The sequence below is a fragment of the Anneissia japonica genome, unplaced genomic scaffold (genome assembly GCF_011630105.1).
Source record: "Anneissia japonica isolate Jap-2015-1 unplaced genomic scaffold, ASM1163010v1 scaffold287715_len1027211_cov185, whole genome shotgun sequence".
In the NCBI taxonomy this organism is placed as follows: Eukaryota; Metazoa; Echinodermata; class Crinoidea; order Comatulida; family Comatulidae; genus Anneissia; species Anneissia japonica.
The window spans coordinates 438,322-454,751 of NW_022724789.1; the positions used below are offsets into that span (position 1 = coordinate 438,322).

Here is a 16,430-nt window from a genome sequence, read left to right on the forward strand (position 1 = left end):
CAAATATATGTGCAGCATTGTGAGGTGTGTATGGTACAAACTTTTAAGACAACCAAAGCAAAGACATACTCTAAACATCAACAGCTTTGAACCACTTTTATTTTCTCTCCGGAAAAGTAAATATTTATTTTCTACATAATTACATTAATTCACTTCATTTCTGCCAATTGTAACTTGTTGACTGCCAGACCTTTTTTTTAAGCTTTCTGCCAAAACAAGCTTGGTATATGTTCAAAAGGAGCCCCCTCTTGTACCGTCTACTACCGTCAAAGTAACACAACAAACATAATATGACAATAACATACAAATGATGTATGTTATCTTCCTCAAACTACCACCAGCCGTTGGGTCTGTGGTTATACGATGTATAAAAAAAGAAGTAATAAACGCTAGAATGTTACCCCGATGATTTTGACGAGTATATTTGTCCTGGTGCCCTCGGCAACACCCATGTGGGACCAGTATACTCGTCCCTGGCAGCCAACATGTTAAATTTTAACTGGTTTTGTTATGTTGACCTTTTGCTAATCTTAATTATAAATGTTACCTGCATTTGTTATTTAAAAAAATATATGACATGCACGTGATATTAAATCACCATAAAACTTGGCGTGTATAGTTTTGATTTTAATATATATGAACTCACTGATGATACTTTGAACATGGAAGAATTATTTTGATAATTGTTTTAGCACATTGTGAACTACTGCAATGGATTTGTGCGCCTTATAAATATTATCATTTATTTATTATTACAGTATTATTATTATTATTATTAAGGATCCTTCCTATTACAATATTTTAGACCTGGGCAGCATGAATAACCCTCACAATTTTGTGTCTAAGTGTATCTGTTAAACAATTTTGTGTCTGGGGTCCGTTACTAGTAGTTTTTAATGGGCAGTGGTATTAAAGTAAGGTGGTGCTTAACTGCAGCTTCTGCAAGCTCCAGGAGCCCATCTAAATAGTCAAAAATCTAATTTGAATGAGGAACAGTGAATGTGCCAGCTGGGGAGGAGGAATTTGCCTATACAAATAACGTTATTTTGATTACCAATCCCTAATATTCTGGTCTAAAAGCACAATTCTTGGGTCATACTAAGACATAAAAACTCTCCCCATGAACCCTACCAGAAATGTTTATTCCGGGACCTTGACCATGGCTATATTCAGCCCCTTGGTTTGGACCCCTGTCAATAAATTTCTGAGGCACCACTTCAGATTTACTATTTATTATTATTAGTATTATACTATGTGTACTCACAAAATGCGTGGAAAGTAACTGGCCACCCTACCACACAATACCGAGGCTTAGTACGATGGGCTAACAGCTCATTCCCCTACATTCAATAATGAATATGGGACTACCTTTACCTTACTCACAAAATAGAAAATTGGTAGTGTGGCTAGCACGACCCTCCATAACACCAAGTTACTCTATTTATATTGAGAAATTGCTTAACACTAAATTACTATCATTTTATTACTTATTTACTCTTCAAATAGAAGCCAAGTTCACCATAGAGGCCCTCTCACAGAAAAGTATATTTTAATACAGTACAGTATACAACATATACAAATAATATATAAATATTAACAACAAAACAATTTCTAACATTAATTAAAAACATTTTTTTTTGGCAGCTGAAATCATATCATGACATTTACGTACATCTCAGATATGAGGTACTGTAAATTCATCGCTCATATCAGGAAACATAATGAAAGGAAATTGTGTTAGTTCGTGAATACAAAATAGCACATTAAAATAAACGCTGTTGTTGTTACAGATTTTTTGGTTTTTAACACGAGACTTTTTTATATCATGTTCAACAAACCTGCAACCCACCAATAATAATGATCTCGAATAAAAATAAGATTTTATTTTTGGCCAATTAGCGCACCCCCGCCACGAAAAAATGGAAATTTCAGAAAAAAAGAAAGGTTTCCCTTTATTTTTATTACTGCTGCTGCTGCCATGAAATCTTCCTAATTATATAGATTTAAAGCAGTTCACCGTCCCATTAAAATTTTATTTTTATTTTCTACTCCAACTGGATGTTTTTGGCAAAAATATTTGCTAAATGAAAAAACACAATTTTGTTTAAATTTTTTCCACCCTCTCCTAATGAAACTTAAAGAAACAAGGTATAGAAAAAATCTCGCCTAAAGATTACAAAATTGCTTGACAACCAATACGTGCTTATGTTGACGCGCTTTCATTTTGTTAGTTTGTAATGCGAGCGATGAATTATACAAACATAATTTTCAGAATAAAACTACAGGGCAATTTGAACAACACCTGAGGGGTGAGGTGGCTTTGAATTACGTCCACCTAGGTATTCCACTTTTTTTTAGGGTAGTCCTCACATTACCGTAACACTGACATAAAGGGGCTCTTTATAACAAACACATCACCCGTATTTAACTAGCACAGAATAGACGGGGTTGAGGCGATACCACAGAGACTTGATTCACGTGGTCTAGGTCAATTGCGATTCTGAAGAGCCATCCGAGTTGTCACATGCATATCATCAGGGTAACGCTTTATTACCTCCTCATTGGCTAGATAATAATTCCCTTTGAACTCCACAAAATGCTTGCCAACCTCAGAGTGAGTAATCACTTGTGGATTTGCTTCTATCATCAAACTCTCTGTTAAGAATAAAAGAGATTAAATTTAGATTATCATTAATTTTTAATACCACATTTATAGAGGGTGACCCAGCTTATCTAGAAGGTGACTATTATAAGATTATTTGTAACAAGTACAATTAAGATTCAAGACTCGAGCCCTGATGTATCTGTGTGTGTGCTGAATCGTGGAAATTCATAGCTGCTTCCCTTAAGTTTCAGCTGGAAGGCTGAAATGCAAATTTCAAAAGAGCACTATCATTTGGAAGAGACATAAGAAGTTGATCGTGTGCAATATGGCCCATTTAATCTTAAAGTGTGCAGTACACTCTTCGGAAATGAGCATGACATTGTTTTTCTGGAGTGCTGCCCAGTTCATCAACAGTAGGACACCACTATGAGTTAATTCGTTAGATTTCTGTGGGAAATTCTGTACCTTAGTGTTTCCAATCCAACCCTTCTCTAGGTCATGCTAACTAACCTTGTGCTGCATAGCGTTTAGACTGATCTGCAACAAGCACGTTGTAGAATGGTTGGCGATCTTTATTCGGAAGCCTGTCTACACCCATCTGCGACTTCCAATTCTCAGACATCTCGCATAGAGGGTCCCATCCATAGATAACACACATATAGTCATATCTGAAAAAACAATTATGATAATAATATTTTAGATTTACATTCGGGTCTCTCAGTAGAAAAAGACAAAAGTGATAAAGTGCCTTGCCCAAGGACACAGGCAAAATACACAGCGAGGGATTGAACCACTGACCTCAATTTTAAGAAGCCAAACCACAATCGTTTTGCTAAACTGCTCCTATGGGTCACAATTATACCAAGACATCTTGTATTATGTTCTCCAAAGGCACTCCTAGAATTCATCTATCCATTGATGTTCAAAACTAAACATCCTGATATTTTTATTATCTTACCATCTGTAATCCAACGCTAATGTACTATATGTGTAACACCTGAAATAATGTTTTTAAATTTTAATTCTTTAAAATTATAATTGAATCTTGTAGCATTAATTAATTAATTAGGATTATATATACTTCATTGTTTCAGAAAAGAAATAATATTTATAACATATATTTTATTTTACTAGATATGAATTAAAAAAACTTTAGAACATGTAAGATTTTATACAAGATGTTTGATTAAACTAGCCAATGAAGTACCTTCGATGCCGCATGATCATCCCAACAGAATATTCCACTTCCTGGTGGTCTGCCCGCCTTTTCACTGTAATAACCTTGGGAGAAAAAGACCATTAATATTTATGCATATGGAATTCAATAAAATATATTTGGCACTGCAGTACTGTAATAGCAATTTATATGCCATATGAATTCAATGTTTACAGATTATTTTTCATCAAGTGGATGAAGTAAAGATGATAATAAAAATATATTTCTCATTTCCCTCTGTATTTGAAATTTGTCTTGTCGGAATCTGGAGTATCTGAGTTAAGTTTTATAAATTGTATCAAATATTAAAACTAACTTTGTTTGGATTTTCTTCTTCTTCTAGTAATGTATGCGCCTCTCGTATCATGTACTTTTTAAGAGTTAACATGTTGTTAGTAGTTGGATGACATTGTCGCAGATAATCCAAAACCTTCAAATAAAAAAAAAAGTTACAAAAATATCTCATAATTATTGATATCCATAAAGGGGGTCTGGCACATAAGAATGGAAAGAGACATGAATGGAACTATAGAAAAGAGGTTGGGTACACAAGAAAACACTGTAGGCTGGCATTAAAGAAGTTGGTATGGGGGGGGGGCATCCAGTAAACTTGAAAATAATTAATTTTTTGATCTGTGGATAACTTAAGTAATACTTAAATGTACAATTCAAAGTATTATTCAAATTTTGCAGATATTTTTGGCTTTGGCCATGTTATATCTTCAAGAAATTTATAGTTCAACTTCTTTGTATATATTCAATTTATATATGTATTAATTAATTTATTTGTACATTAATTTATTTATTCAAGTATTCATTTTGTCATTCACAGAATAACAAAATTATTAATTAATTCAATAACTGTTATTAATCAACTTATTTTATTAATAAATTTTCAGGTTGTAGTGAGTTGCTACGTACCTCTTGTACATTCATACCAGATTGAAGATAGAATCTACGCAATGTGATTGCAGCATCCTCATCATCCGAGCAGAGGAGAAGGAACAATTCATACCCATCGAGCATCCTCCTAAAAGTAAATTTTTAAAAGTTGACAAAACAGATGTATGTTCATAACATAAAAATGTATTACAGTAGAACCCTTATTAAGGGGACACCCTCTTGGGACCAAAAAAAGTGTCCCCTTAATTAGGGGTGTCTCTTTAATAAGTGTTTACCATAATGTTAAAAGATATATTTCCCCTTATTTAACGGAAAAGTGTCCCCTTAACAGCAGAGGTGGCTCCAGAAATTTGCAGACGGGGTCCCGGCATGTCCACCACTGCTTAATAGCGGTATCCCCTGAATATGGGTGTCCCAAAGGAGGAGTTCTACTGTATCACATCATAAATATATATGGACACATCATGACTATATATGGGCACATCATGACTATATATGGGCACATCATGACTATATATGGGCACATCATGACTATATATGGTCACATCATGACTATAATGGGCACATCATGACTATATATGGGCATACAACACTTTTTTGTCAAAGAAAATCTGATAGTTTGGACAAAGCTTAATACTTGGGAAGAAGGCATTTGCCCAACAAACACAAAACATTCTTATAACATTCGCGAACGTTGTGGTTAGGTAGGTCATAAAATAACGTTCACACAACGTTTTAAGAACGTTCAAACGTTGTGAAATTAGTTTATAAGTACGTACATATGGTTCTAGAAAATAACGTTTGTATCACCAAACTGTAACATTATTACATTCTTTTAATGTAATATTGTTAGCTGGGTGATCATGTCTTTTATTTGTTGGTACCATTCTTATAAGGAAGAACGAGATAATTACTACAAGTTAACAAACACAGCAACAAGCAAAATGATGATAATACGACACAATGCCTCCTGGATGCACATTAATACTGCCCCCAATAGTTAAAAATGTGTACGTACACATCATCAAGGTGCGATGTGAGCCTCATGAGGTTGGCAACCATCCTGACGTACACTGCTCTTGTCGAGCATGCTCTGAAGTACTCACTGCCAATGCCAAAGGTATTCATCATCGGAGACAATGAATAACACTCAACATTGCTCAGCCTCTGGCCACTGTGAAACACATCAATGTACTTGTACTTATTTGCGTTATTTTTCTGCCTGTAATATAAAAAAAGGACTTGCATTACAGCAATAATATTCAGGCAGAGGTGGCTACTGAAAATTTGGAGACAGTGGGGACCGAACCAATTGGGCTAATTGAAACAGGTGGCTGATTAGAGCCTCAGTCAGTGCTCCACAGTAAACTCCCTGATAGGGTTCAATGGGAGAGTTTTTATGGCTTAAGCCGCAATTGCACTGGACTTTTTTTGGTAAAACTAGCCAAGACGCTGGTTAGTTTTACCATAATCAGTCGAGTGTGACCAGCCCAGCAAACTTACCTCTCAGGAAAGCTTCCCGAGACAAGCGGTTACTTTAACCGAGTGGATTTTTACCCAGTAAAGCTGTAAAAAAAAAGTCCAATGTGAACACACGTCTTGATTAAACATTCCAAGCCATTCAAGTGTAACCCAACTTGGTTAGTTTTACTATTTCTTGCAGTAAAACTGACTCAAAAAATCCGAGTGCGGACACCAGTAAGATATACCCATTGGAATGTTACACACAGTCTCGGAAAATCTTCCCCTTTTTTATGTCTGGCGCAATTGCGGCTTTCTGGTATGGCCCAAAATTGTGCTTTTAACCCAAAATTTTAGGGAATGGCAATCAAAATAATGTTACTATTTGAATAGGCCAAAATATTTTTAGTCCAAATACCTCAGGGTCAGAACAGGTTTAATACAATCAGCAGCATTATTCATTTTTCATATTTATTCATTTATATGGTAGAACTCACATGGGTTGAACATCCAAACGTAAAATAAAGTGGTTAGGAAAATTAACCGGGTCGAGGGTGATGCCAAGACGTCTTGCTACTGCTGAGTAGATGACAGCTAGAGAGATAGGAATTCCCTGCTTGGTTTCCAAGACCTGCAAAGAATTCCAAGAAAACCATTATTCGACAATCATTCATTTTTTCCCATAGTACAGAGTGTATCCAAGGCTTTAGTGTATGTAAATAGTAGTAAAAAGTAAAAAATGAAATTAATACAAAACAATAATTAAAAATAAAAGTGACTAAGAACACAATAATTTTAAATTTCATGCACACTCAGAATTGCAACCACATTGAGAATTGCAACTATTCTTGGCACAAATGGACACTACTTGTACAGTAAGTATTTTTGGTAATACTAATAGACCGATTCGGTGATGGGTCTCACGTGACCTAACTTGGGTGTAAACAATGGACTGGCACAGCAGTGTTTAAATGGAGATTGCTATGGTGGCTGTGATGATAATTGCTGTATTTGTTCTTTTGAGCATGATTTAAATTGCTCTAAGTCGACTGTTGATGTGCCGAAATTAACCACACAAACTTTGTGTAACTGGTCGTCCACAGGAATTTGAGATTTTAAAACAAATATTAGGCCTAGGCCCCTGCATATCTATGGCCTGCATATGCACGAGAGTCTTCGACTCGTGAACTACGATTCAATTCAATTCAATATTTATTTGCTACAAAAGCCATCAATGGGCTATTATCCGCCATACAAAAAACATAACACAATCGATTATCAACATTTATTATAGCCAATAAAAATTTTTCAAAATAAGAATTAAACAACAAATCAATGCGTTCCAAGCAGAGTAGTACAGATAGAGGCATTGTTTGCAGAAGACGGATCGAGATTTAGAGACGAGCAAAGCTTAAGTGCATATGGGAGAAACGAAGATTTGAAATGTTCGGTTCTACAAGAAAGTCGTAAGAAGGCAGATTGTTGGTGATTCCTAAGCGAGATAGAAGTTTGACGTCGAGGCGGGAGGAAATCTGTGAGAATGTGATTGTAAGATTGAACAATTCGACAAAATATGTATAGAGTGAAATATTTAAATCTTGTGCCGTACGTTGTGATACCATACTGACCAAATAGTTGTGCATATGAAGAATATGACGAGTGATCTGATAAAATTTTACTAAAAAGATATTTAATACATTTCAAATATGCACATTCCATCACTGATTGGACATGGGATTTATATAAGAAAACGAGAGATGTTTGGTCAAGTGAATGCTTTAGATATTTCATCACAGAAAGTTTGCGGACACATGATTTATATATATTGATAATTTGTGAATGCCACTTTAGATTGTTTGAGATTGTAATACCTAAATATTTAAGTTCTTGGACTATGTCAATCAGCGACCCACAGAGAGATTTTGAATTGCTCATTTTATTCGTGGCCATTTTGATTTATTCTGTGCTAACAGGTGGACAATCATGAATAGGAGGAGGGATGCAAGAATCTGGTACAATAAACATAGCGTCACTGGAACACTGTTTAGCAAAAACAGAGTTGAATTGACAGGCAATTTCAAAAGGGTCATTGAAAATGGTACCGTCTGGAGTGGTAAAAGCGTTATGGGACCTATATTTGGTAGGAAGGATTTTTTAAATTTGAGACCACCAATTGTGCTTTAAGTTTCCAAAAACATTAATATTATATTTTCTTTTTGCTCTACGAATCTGTGAACGTACCCAACCCTTCAAAACCAAAAATAGGTCCCTGTCATTGAACCAGGCCCATTGTCTAAATAATATTAACTTTTTAAGGCCTGGACTTAACCATTTAGCATCATTAATGTGTTTCCTTACATTACGATAACCTAAACATGAATTAAGCAAAGATTTAATGTATGTGGATGAATAGTCAATAACTGTTCGAAGTAAGTCCAGTCCGTATCATTAAGTTTGTTTTTAAGCATCCCAATAGATGCCGAATCAGTTCGTAACATTCTAGTTTTGATGCAAGCACCTGTTCATTCGTTGTTCCAGCGGGATATCAAATGACACCGCCTTGTGACCACAGCCACTTAACCAATTGTATACATGTACGTTCCATACAACGTTGCTGCGGCCCATTACAATCTCCAATGTATTATTTTCCCTTGTCAATTTAGTGATGAACTGCTCAAATGGTTAGTATTCTGGAAAATTAAAAGATTTTCAGAACGACAGTCGTTAAAATCGCCACAAATAATCAGTTTGCTTCCGTGTTGTATTCCAAGAATAGTTTCTTGTAACTGATCGTAACATGCTTGAATGCACGCACCAGGTGGTCTATATACACTAAGAATATGAATGATTTCCTTATTTATGATCAGTTTGGTAAGTATAAATTCAACATTTTGATCACAATAAGATTCACTCATTGAACAGGATACATTTATTGTGCAATAAACAAGTAAGCCACCTCCTCGGGAATAACCCCTGTCCCTACGCATCATTTCTTAACAAGGAAGTTCATACACGGAACCGTCGTCGAATTGATTCAGCCATGTTTCCATAAAAATTAAAAGATCTGGAGATTTTCCTGATGTTAATGCAGCCTGTATTTCATCTAATTTGTTACGAATGCTGCAAAGGTTTTGAAGAACGCAATATAGCTTACTCACATCTCCGGTGCATCTTTTGTGACTTTTCCCACCACGACGACCCTGTGTTCTTGGCTTCGTTCCAAATACACCAGTGTCGTTCTGTACGTACTCGTTGCCGTTAGCATTAGCAGTCGGCCTACCGCTCGTAGGGTAGGTTTTACATATGAGTAATTCCTCTAATTTTGTTGACAATATCGGCATTTGTAGTGGTAATAATTGTTGATCTAATATCAAATAATACTTCTCTTGAATAATTTATGACTATAAGACGACAGAAACACCAAGACAATATCAATATAGATAGAGCGATCTGTCGCACGTCCAACACGAACGGCGCCATCATACTTGACCCTACGATTTCTAAGCTAGCTAAGGTTTCTGAAGAACCACATAAATTTCAAAGCATGCAATACAAGAAGAACACTGGAATAAGTAAATAAACACTATTTTGAACTATTGTATTGCCTTTCCTTGCCACATATTTCTCACGTTAACAGTGGGTGGTTGTTTTTGCAAACATAACATTACCTTTTCCTATACATTCACACTGATCACACCGTAATGATTTGCAGGTTATACCCACCTTACATCACATGACCGCCCATAAACAAACATTGCCGAATGGGTCTATAAACTGTTGTATTGATATTCTTATTTTTTGTCCACAAGCCATAAACACACAATTTATGATTTATGTATAATATTCAACATGCTAAGATATTTCCTTGGAATCATGCAATATTGGTGTTAGGTTTAAGTGCAGTCCACACTTTGTCACTTTTTATGTGACAAATATATGGGCATATCACATTTATTTGTCACACAAAATTTGATAGTGTGAGCCAAGCTTTAGACAAGAATCTCAGCCATGTAAATTAGTCATTCTGGCTCTGAATAGTAAGATTTTTTTGGATCAGGCCTCAGACACAAGCAAGATTAAACTGGATTTTAAACACTTACTCACCTTGTCAATAAAAGAATTATTAGGGTTGTAATAATCATCCTTATTACCCTCAAAATTCTCCACTTCATAGAAGATTGTATTGAGAACATCAAGAACAAAGGTACTTTGATCAACGGAGAGAGGTTCTACATCGGGTAAAATAATCGTAACATTAAAGCTAGACAACATTTTTTAAGTATCAAATGTTATTCTTTAAGATTTTTTGCTAGTGTTTAAATAGGATGTAGGCCAATAGATGTGTAATTGTAGTGTAGACAATTTATATATTTGCAAGACTACATTAAAGACAAAATGTAAGGTTTACTGTTATTCATTTACATTATGGTGGTCATCCTCCTTATCACCAATACCGCATTACCATTACCAGCATTATCATTATTATCACCACCATTATCATCACCTTTATCAGTCCTATCATCACCACTATTATCATTATCACCCTAATACCATCATCACAGCAATATTGTCATCATCAGTATAAGCATCACCACTGCCATAATCACCACCATTGTCATTTTCATTACCATCATTATCACCATTGTTATTATTATCATTATCATCACCACCACCACCACCAACTAACCCCGAAACTGAATTGCAGAAATATCGGGATGGTGTCTGGGTTCAAAGGGTTTGAATGAACCCTCCTTTTTTTAAGAAGTGCCCTTATGAAATTGTATGTAAAAATTTAGTGACATTTCTGGGCATCTAAGAATCAAGGTCATGAAAATTATTACTTTGTAAAAACTGTTACTGGTGAAAAGTCATAGAATAAATAAGAAAGGCATTTGGTCAATAAGAAAAACTGTAAATTTACCATAAAAAAATTCCAATATTGATGACATGAATGAGTCTAAAATAGTATAATGTTGTTGGTTTTTTTTTTCTTTTTTTTTTTTTTGCTTGTCAAATTTGGATTTTGCATGCATATTTCCCCATCAAACATTATCATAATATAATTACAAAAATTTTCCGTTTTCTGAAAAAATCGAACTCCCCTTTACAAGTTATACTTGAACTTGAATTATATATACTGTATATTGCTATATATAACGTTTATATTATGTTCATTGTCATGACTTAATGGTTGTAATATCCTCACCATCTACTGAGCCTTGACTGGCTGGGTGCTCATCACCATACCTGATACACACTTGTAGTCGAACCCTTTCTGCCAACTGGTCAAGCCTTTCATAAATTTCTTTCTTGTTTACTCTTGTTCCTGATTGGTTCCACTGTGCTATCACAATTGCACCTGCAAGGCAAATACAATAATTTAAATCTACGCATACAGGGGTGAAGGCTAGTTTCATACTGGCGATGGGGGAGTGCGAAAATTGAGGTTGTGGAACTGGGGGTGCGAGAATTTTGAATGCGGAACTAATTTTGATAACTGACATTCACTGCTCATACTGTATATAGGGGTCCCGAGTGTCCCTGAAATCAGAATAGCCTCTTGCAGTCCCGCAAGAATATCCTGGAAAATATTCAATCTCCCAAATCTTTGTAAAATTTGCATATTTTACTAATTTATTATCAATTATAAACAAAATATAAAAGAACCACTTATCATCCAGAATTCTACTGTTGAAATAGTTAATTCCTTCAAATTTTTGGGTACATATATTACAAATGACTTCAAATGGGGGGAAAACGTTCATCAGTGTGTGAAAAAGGCACAGCAGTGACTTTATTTTCTGCGTAGATTGAGGTCCTTCGAGATTAGTACCCCTGTGATGGGTCAATTCTATAAATCAGTGATAGAGAGCGTTCTAACTCTTTCTGTTATTATCTGGTATGTGTACACCACAGAAAAGGAGAAGGACCTAAATAGTGTAGTTAAGTCTGCATCATTGGAATCGAGCAGCCTTCGGTGATGTAATCCATCATGACCGTATGGTTAAAAAGGCAATGGCAATCGCTGGGGACAGAAATCACCCGGCCAACCTTTTGTTACTGTGATGCGGAGTGGTCGCCGATATCAATCACTAGTGACCGGGAGGGGTAGATCTCTACGTGGCTTCTATCCCTCTGCCTTTAGGGCATTGAACAAGTCACTAGTTTGAATTTTCGTATTTTATGTTTGTTTTTGTTAAGGAACCAGATCAAATTTCATTGTATGTGTATTGTACATGTATATGTGGCAAATAAATTTATTGAGCATTGAGCATTGAGTATTGAGCAATTGTCTCGCAGAAGTCACTGCCCATGGGTATCACCATGCATAGCACAATAAAGGCTATGTTCTCACACGGCAGCTAACGGTTAGCTGTATTTTGTGAATTACTACTATAAAAAAATAAATAGGGCTACTGTAACATTAGTCTGTATCATGGAGTGTATTAACCGGTATTAAATCACCTAAGCTACTCTATAAACCAAGTGTGATTTTAATTGATCATGTATCTTTGAAATTCATGTACAGTGTATATACTGTACTATCTCGAAAAAAAGGCCATGTTTTCTTGAAAAGAAGCCCATGAGCTTCGAGCTTCTATTCAAGTTTAAGAAAGCTCATTTGACCAGATCTCCTGGAAGGTACTTCTTCCAACTTGGGACTCCTGCATACCCTCAGACTATTAACATCGACCATGTATTTGTATGTAGAAATTCAGGATATGGCTTCTTTCACCACCTTGTTATGTGGTTCTGTCATTGTGTGAATTCACCATAACCTACCATCTTCAAGGCTTTGCTGATCTTCAGGGGCATCAAGAAACTTCAAGAAATCCTTTTCTAAACGTGGATGTTGAAGATACCGTAGCGCCCTCACAGCATAGTACTTCTGGGTTAAATTCTGAAATCTAAAGTAAGAATATAAACATATAAATACAGGAATTATTGCTATACAATCCAAATAAACATGACAAATTTGTTCATCAAATGTAGGAATACTTCTCTTCCTATACCATATTTGTGAAATTTGCTCAAAACTATTATCTATTTTTTAATATATTTTTTGTACCATACCTCTATGATGTTACACTTACTAGCATTACACCTATGTTACACATATATGTTTTACACCTACATTGTGGTATTACACCTCTACTATATACCTTAAAACTATATACATACATGACACCATGTTACAATATGGAACACCATATTACATACTGTATGTTACACATGTTACACCTATGTTACGCATATAATATACTTGTTACACTTACGAATCTCCTTCGTTTAGCACATCAAGGAGCTGTTCCTCAACGCAGACATTTCCAACATCAGCTTCATACTCCGCAGCTAGTTGTTGAAAAGGTGTAAAGCGCTTGTAGGACACCTCCCGTTGTTCATAGCACTCATTCACAAGATCCTGTAGCAGGATTTCCACGTTCCTGATGCACCGGAATCGGAATTTATACAGCTCTTGCCAATTGTGTTTTGATGCATCCAAGGAGTCGCTTATTTGTCCCAATTCTGGCCATCTATGGAAACAAATACATCCAAGGAAACAAATACATCAAAGGAAACAAATTCATTCAAGGAAACATGGTTTTAGGTCAAGTGATGCTTAGTGCAGGCACATTATTATTTGGAAGTGATTAATTTTATTCATCCTACCATCCTAATAATAGATAAATAGCCTAGCCCGAATAATCATTAATTATAATATCTATTAATATTTTTCCAACATAGTTTATGAACTTTAAAAATGTGGTATATATTGCGAACCAACAATGATAGCATAAAAACAACAACGGTGCTAGTTGACTTCTACCAACCACCATCATGACATGCTTTCACTTCACACAACATACAGTAACAGACTACACTGTACACATAAAGTAGCCTACTTCTTACCTACGAAGGAGTGTTCGTTTCCAAATCTCGTTGCTGTAACTTATACTTTGAAATCGTTTGCACGTACATCCAAAGCTAAGGATATCTTGTGCTTCTAACACTCTATTAAATAGAATGTATTCTAATAATTCGTCAGGCAAATTTTCAAGATGTACTGCCTGCATATTTGAGATATGATTTCATAACAAATTCCACCATTCCACCATTATTTACTACAGTGACCCTATTTGTAAACAAACGCCCTCTATCGATTACTTTTATTAAAATACCTACGCAAATTTAATGTAGGCCTACAAAATGTATTGCAACAAGCACAGAAATGTTAAACATAAAAAAAACAATTAAATATTTAAAATATAAATAAACCATATATTATCAATTATTAACTGCAATAACTACAGGTACAAACTAAAACTGTAAATTTCAACTTGAATTCAACTTGAAGTATATTTCAAGACATTATTATACTAAATTTCAAAATACATTTTTACCTGAATATTAAAAATAATATAATAATAATAAATAATAAATAAATAAATAATAATAATAATAATAATAATAATAATAATGAAAAATATAATGATTTCTAAAATTTAATATTTATTTTTTTCTTTGAATAATATTTAATGTTGGTAAACCATCCCACAGAAGCTGATCATTTGGGAGCCTTAATATGTAACATATTAATAATACAAATTACAGGAAACATCTTAACTACCAATCTAAATACAATGATCAGAATATAATTGAATAAAACAAAATAAAATCATTACTACGTAAAATTAATATAACAATAATAGAAAATGCAGATTATTGCAAAAGCCAAAAATAAAAAGTAAGTTCTAGTAAAATTTAAAAATATGTATAAAGAATCTTCTCATTAAGAAAATACAGTAAAAAAGTGTCAAACAATATTAAGTAGTAAAATAAGAAGGAAAATACAGGTAAAAAATAATATTATGTAGGCCTATGATAGGTAACAATAATAAAAGAAATCAATCAAATGCAAATGTATTTTGAAAAGAAAAATCACATAAGAATTGTTAATGAGCAAGAGGATTTTTACATAAACTAATAAACTTTTTAGTTCAATCCAACAGGTTACAAGATGAATAATATTAAGCAATTAGTATAGTTGCGTATCATACAATATGTGAAAATTATTATACGACGGTTATCTCCCTGGTTAGATTAATGCAAGAAAATAAATTCATGAGCCTGAGTGCCTGCAAATAGTTATTTGGGAGTTGTCATTCTGTATGAGCTGTGATTTTGGTCAAGCGATAGATCGTATCATGATTGAGCGAGAGAGTTGACCGTGTTGTAATTGGGAGTTCAGTCGTTTATGTAGATGAAGGTTACGGGTAATGGGATAGGTAATGGTCTACTCTGCAGTATTATTAATAATAATAAATTAATAATAATAATGAGTAGATAATCAAAGAAGGAAAGAAATAAAGCATGGTGAAGTAGAATGGGAGTAGACTGGTTAACAAACTTGATATAGCGCCATCTGTTGTTGAAATTGGAACGATATAGCGAGAGAGAGCCACATTTTCCAACAGCAGGGTGATGTATGAGATTTGTCGATGAATTTTTCCGTATGAGTTCAGATTTTTTAACTTAATTTACGTGGAATTATTACTTTTTCACATATTGGACCATGGCAACCGTTGCTCGAAAGCTGAGAAGAAGTGATACACTTGAAACTGAACGCCAGAATTTTGTCAAACAACAGGTAAACAAAGAACGATTGCAAATCAACTTTGTCTTAGCCTAGCCTAGGCGGTATTCGCCTAGGCTAGGCCTAGGCCTCAAAGGCATAGCCTGCCTAGAATAGGCTTGTCTAGGCTAGGACATAGGCTTAGTGCCTATGTTTTTATTTATTTGTTTATTTAATTATTTATTTGTTTATTCATATATTTATTTATTTATTTGTTTATTAGTTTATTAATTTATTTTTTCTTTCTTTAGACTATAGTAGTAGTAGGCATTTTCAGTACTTAGTAGGCTAGGGCCTAGGCCTAAGCCTAAGTTATGTTCTGGTTTTCAAAGTGGTACAGGTAAAAACAAAATATCAAAAAATGAAAGAATATGCACACAAAACAAAGTCAAAAGAAAATTCAATGTAAACTTATAAATTAATAGAAATTTTGGAATAAAAATAATGTCATTTCTGTTTAAAGTTTTTTTTTAAATTACCGTATTTCCTCGGGTATGTACAGTAAGCCCACCTCGGGTGTTTCAAGCCCACCCCCTAATTTACACCCAAATTTATTATCAGCCTTTCCTAGGACAAAAAAACCAGTTTATGACTTACAAATATTCTCAGAT

At 34.5% G+C, this 16,430-nt stretch overlaps 2 protein-coding genes across 2 annotated transcripts in view; one reads left to right on the plus strand and one right to left on the minus strand.

Moving 5' to 3' along the window:
* Positions 1–77: 77 nt before the first annotated feature.
* On the minus strand, positions 78–14,313 carry LOC117112569 (F-box only protein 21-like). The gene is made up of 12 exons (XM_033255668.1): positions 14,097–14,313; positions 13,463–13,720; positions 12,969–13,093; positions 11,392–11,544; positions 10,290–10,414; positions 6,683–6,816; positions 5,743–5,946; positions 4,743–4,851; positions 4,138–4,251; positions 3,813–3,886; positions 3,116–3,273; positions 78–2,655 (listed from the first exon to the last, which is right to left on the minus strand). Exons 1-12 carry the CDS (start codon positions 14,258–14,260, stop codon positions 2,489–2,491), a joined length of 1,785 nt encoding a protein of 594 aa, XP_033111559.1. The 5' UTR covers positions 14,261–14,313; the 3' UTR covers positions 78–2,488.
* Positions 14,314–15,630: 1,317 nt separating this feature from the next.
* The window catches only part of LOC117112556 (huntingtin-interacting protein 1-like), a 48,172-nt gene continuing 47,372 nt past the window's right edge, over positions 15,631–16,430 (plus strand). The window contains exon 1 of the mRNA XM_033255639.1: positions 15,631–15,834. Coding sequence (XP_033111530.1) covers positions 15,760–15,834 — 75 coding nt within the window. The 5' untranslated portion in view covers positions 15,631–15,759. The remainder of the gene's footprint in view (positions 15,835–16,430) is intronic.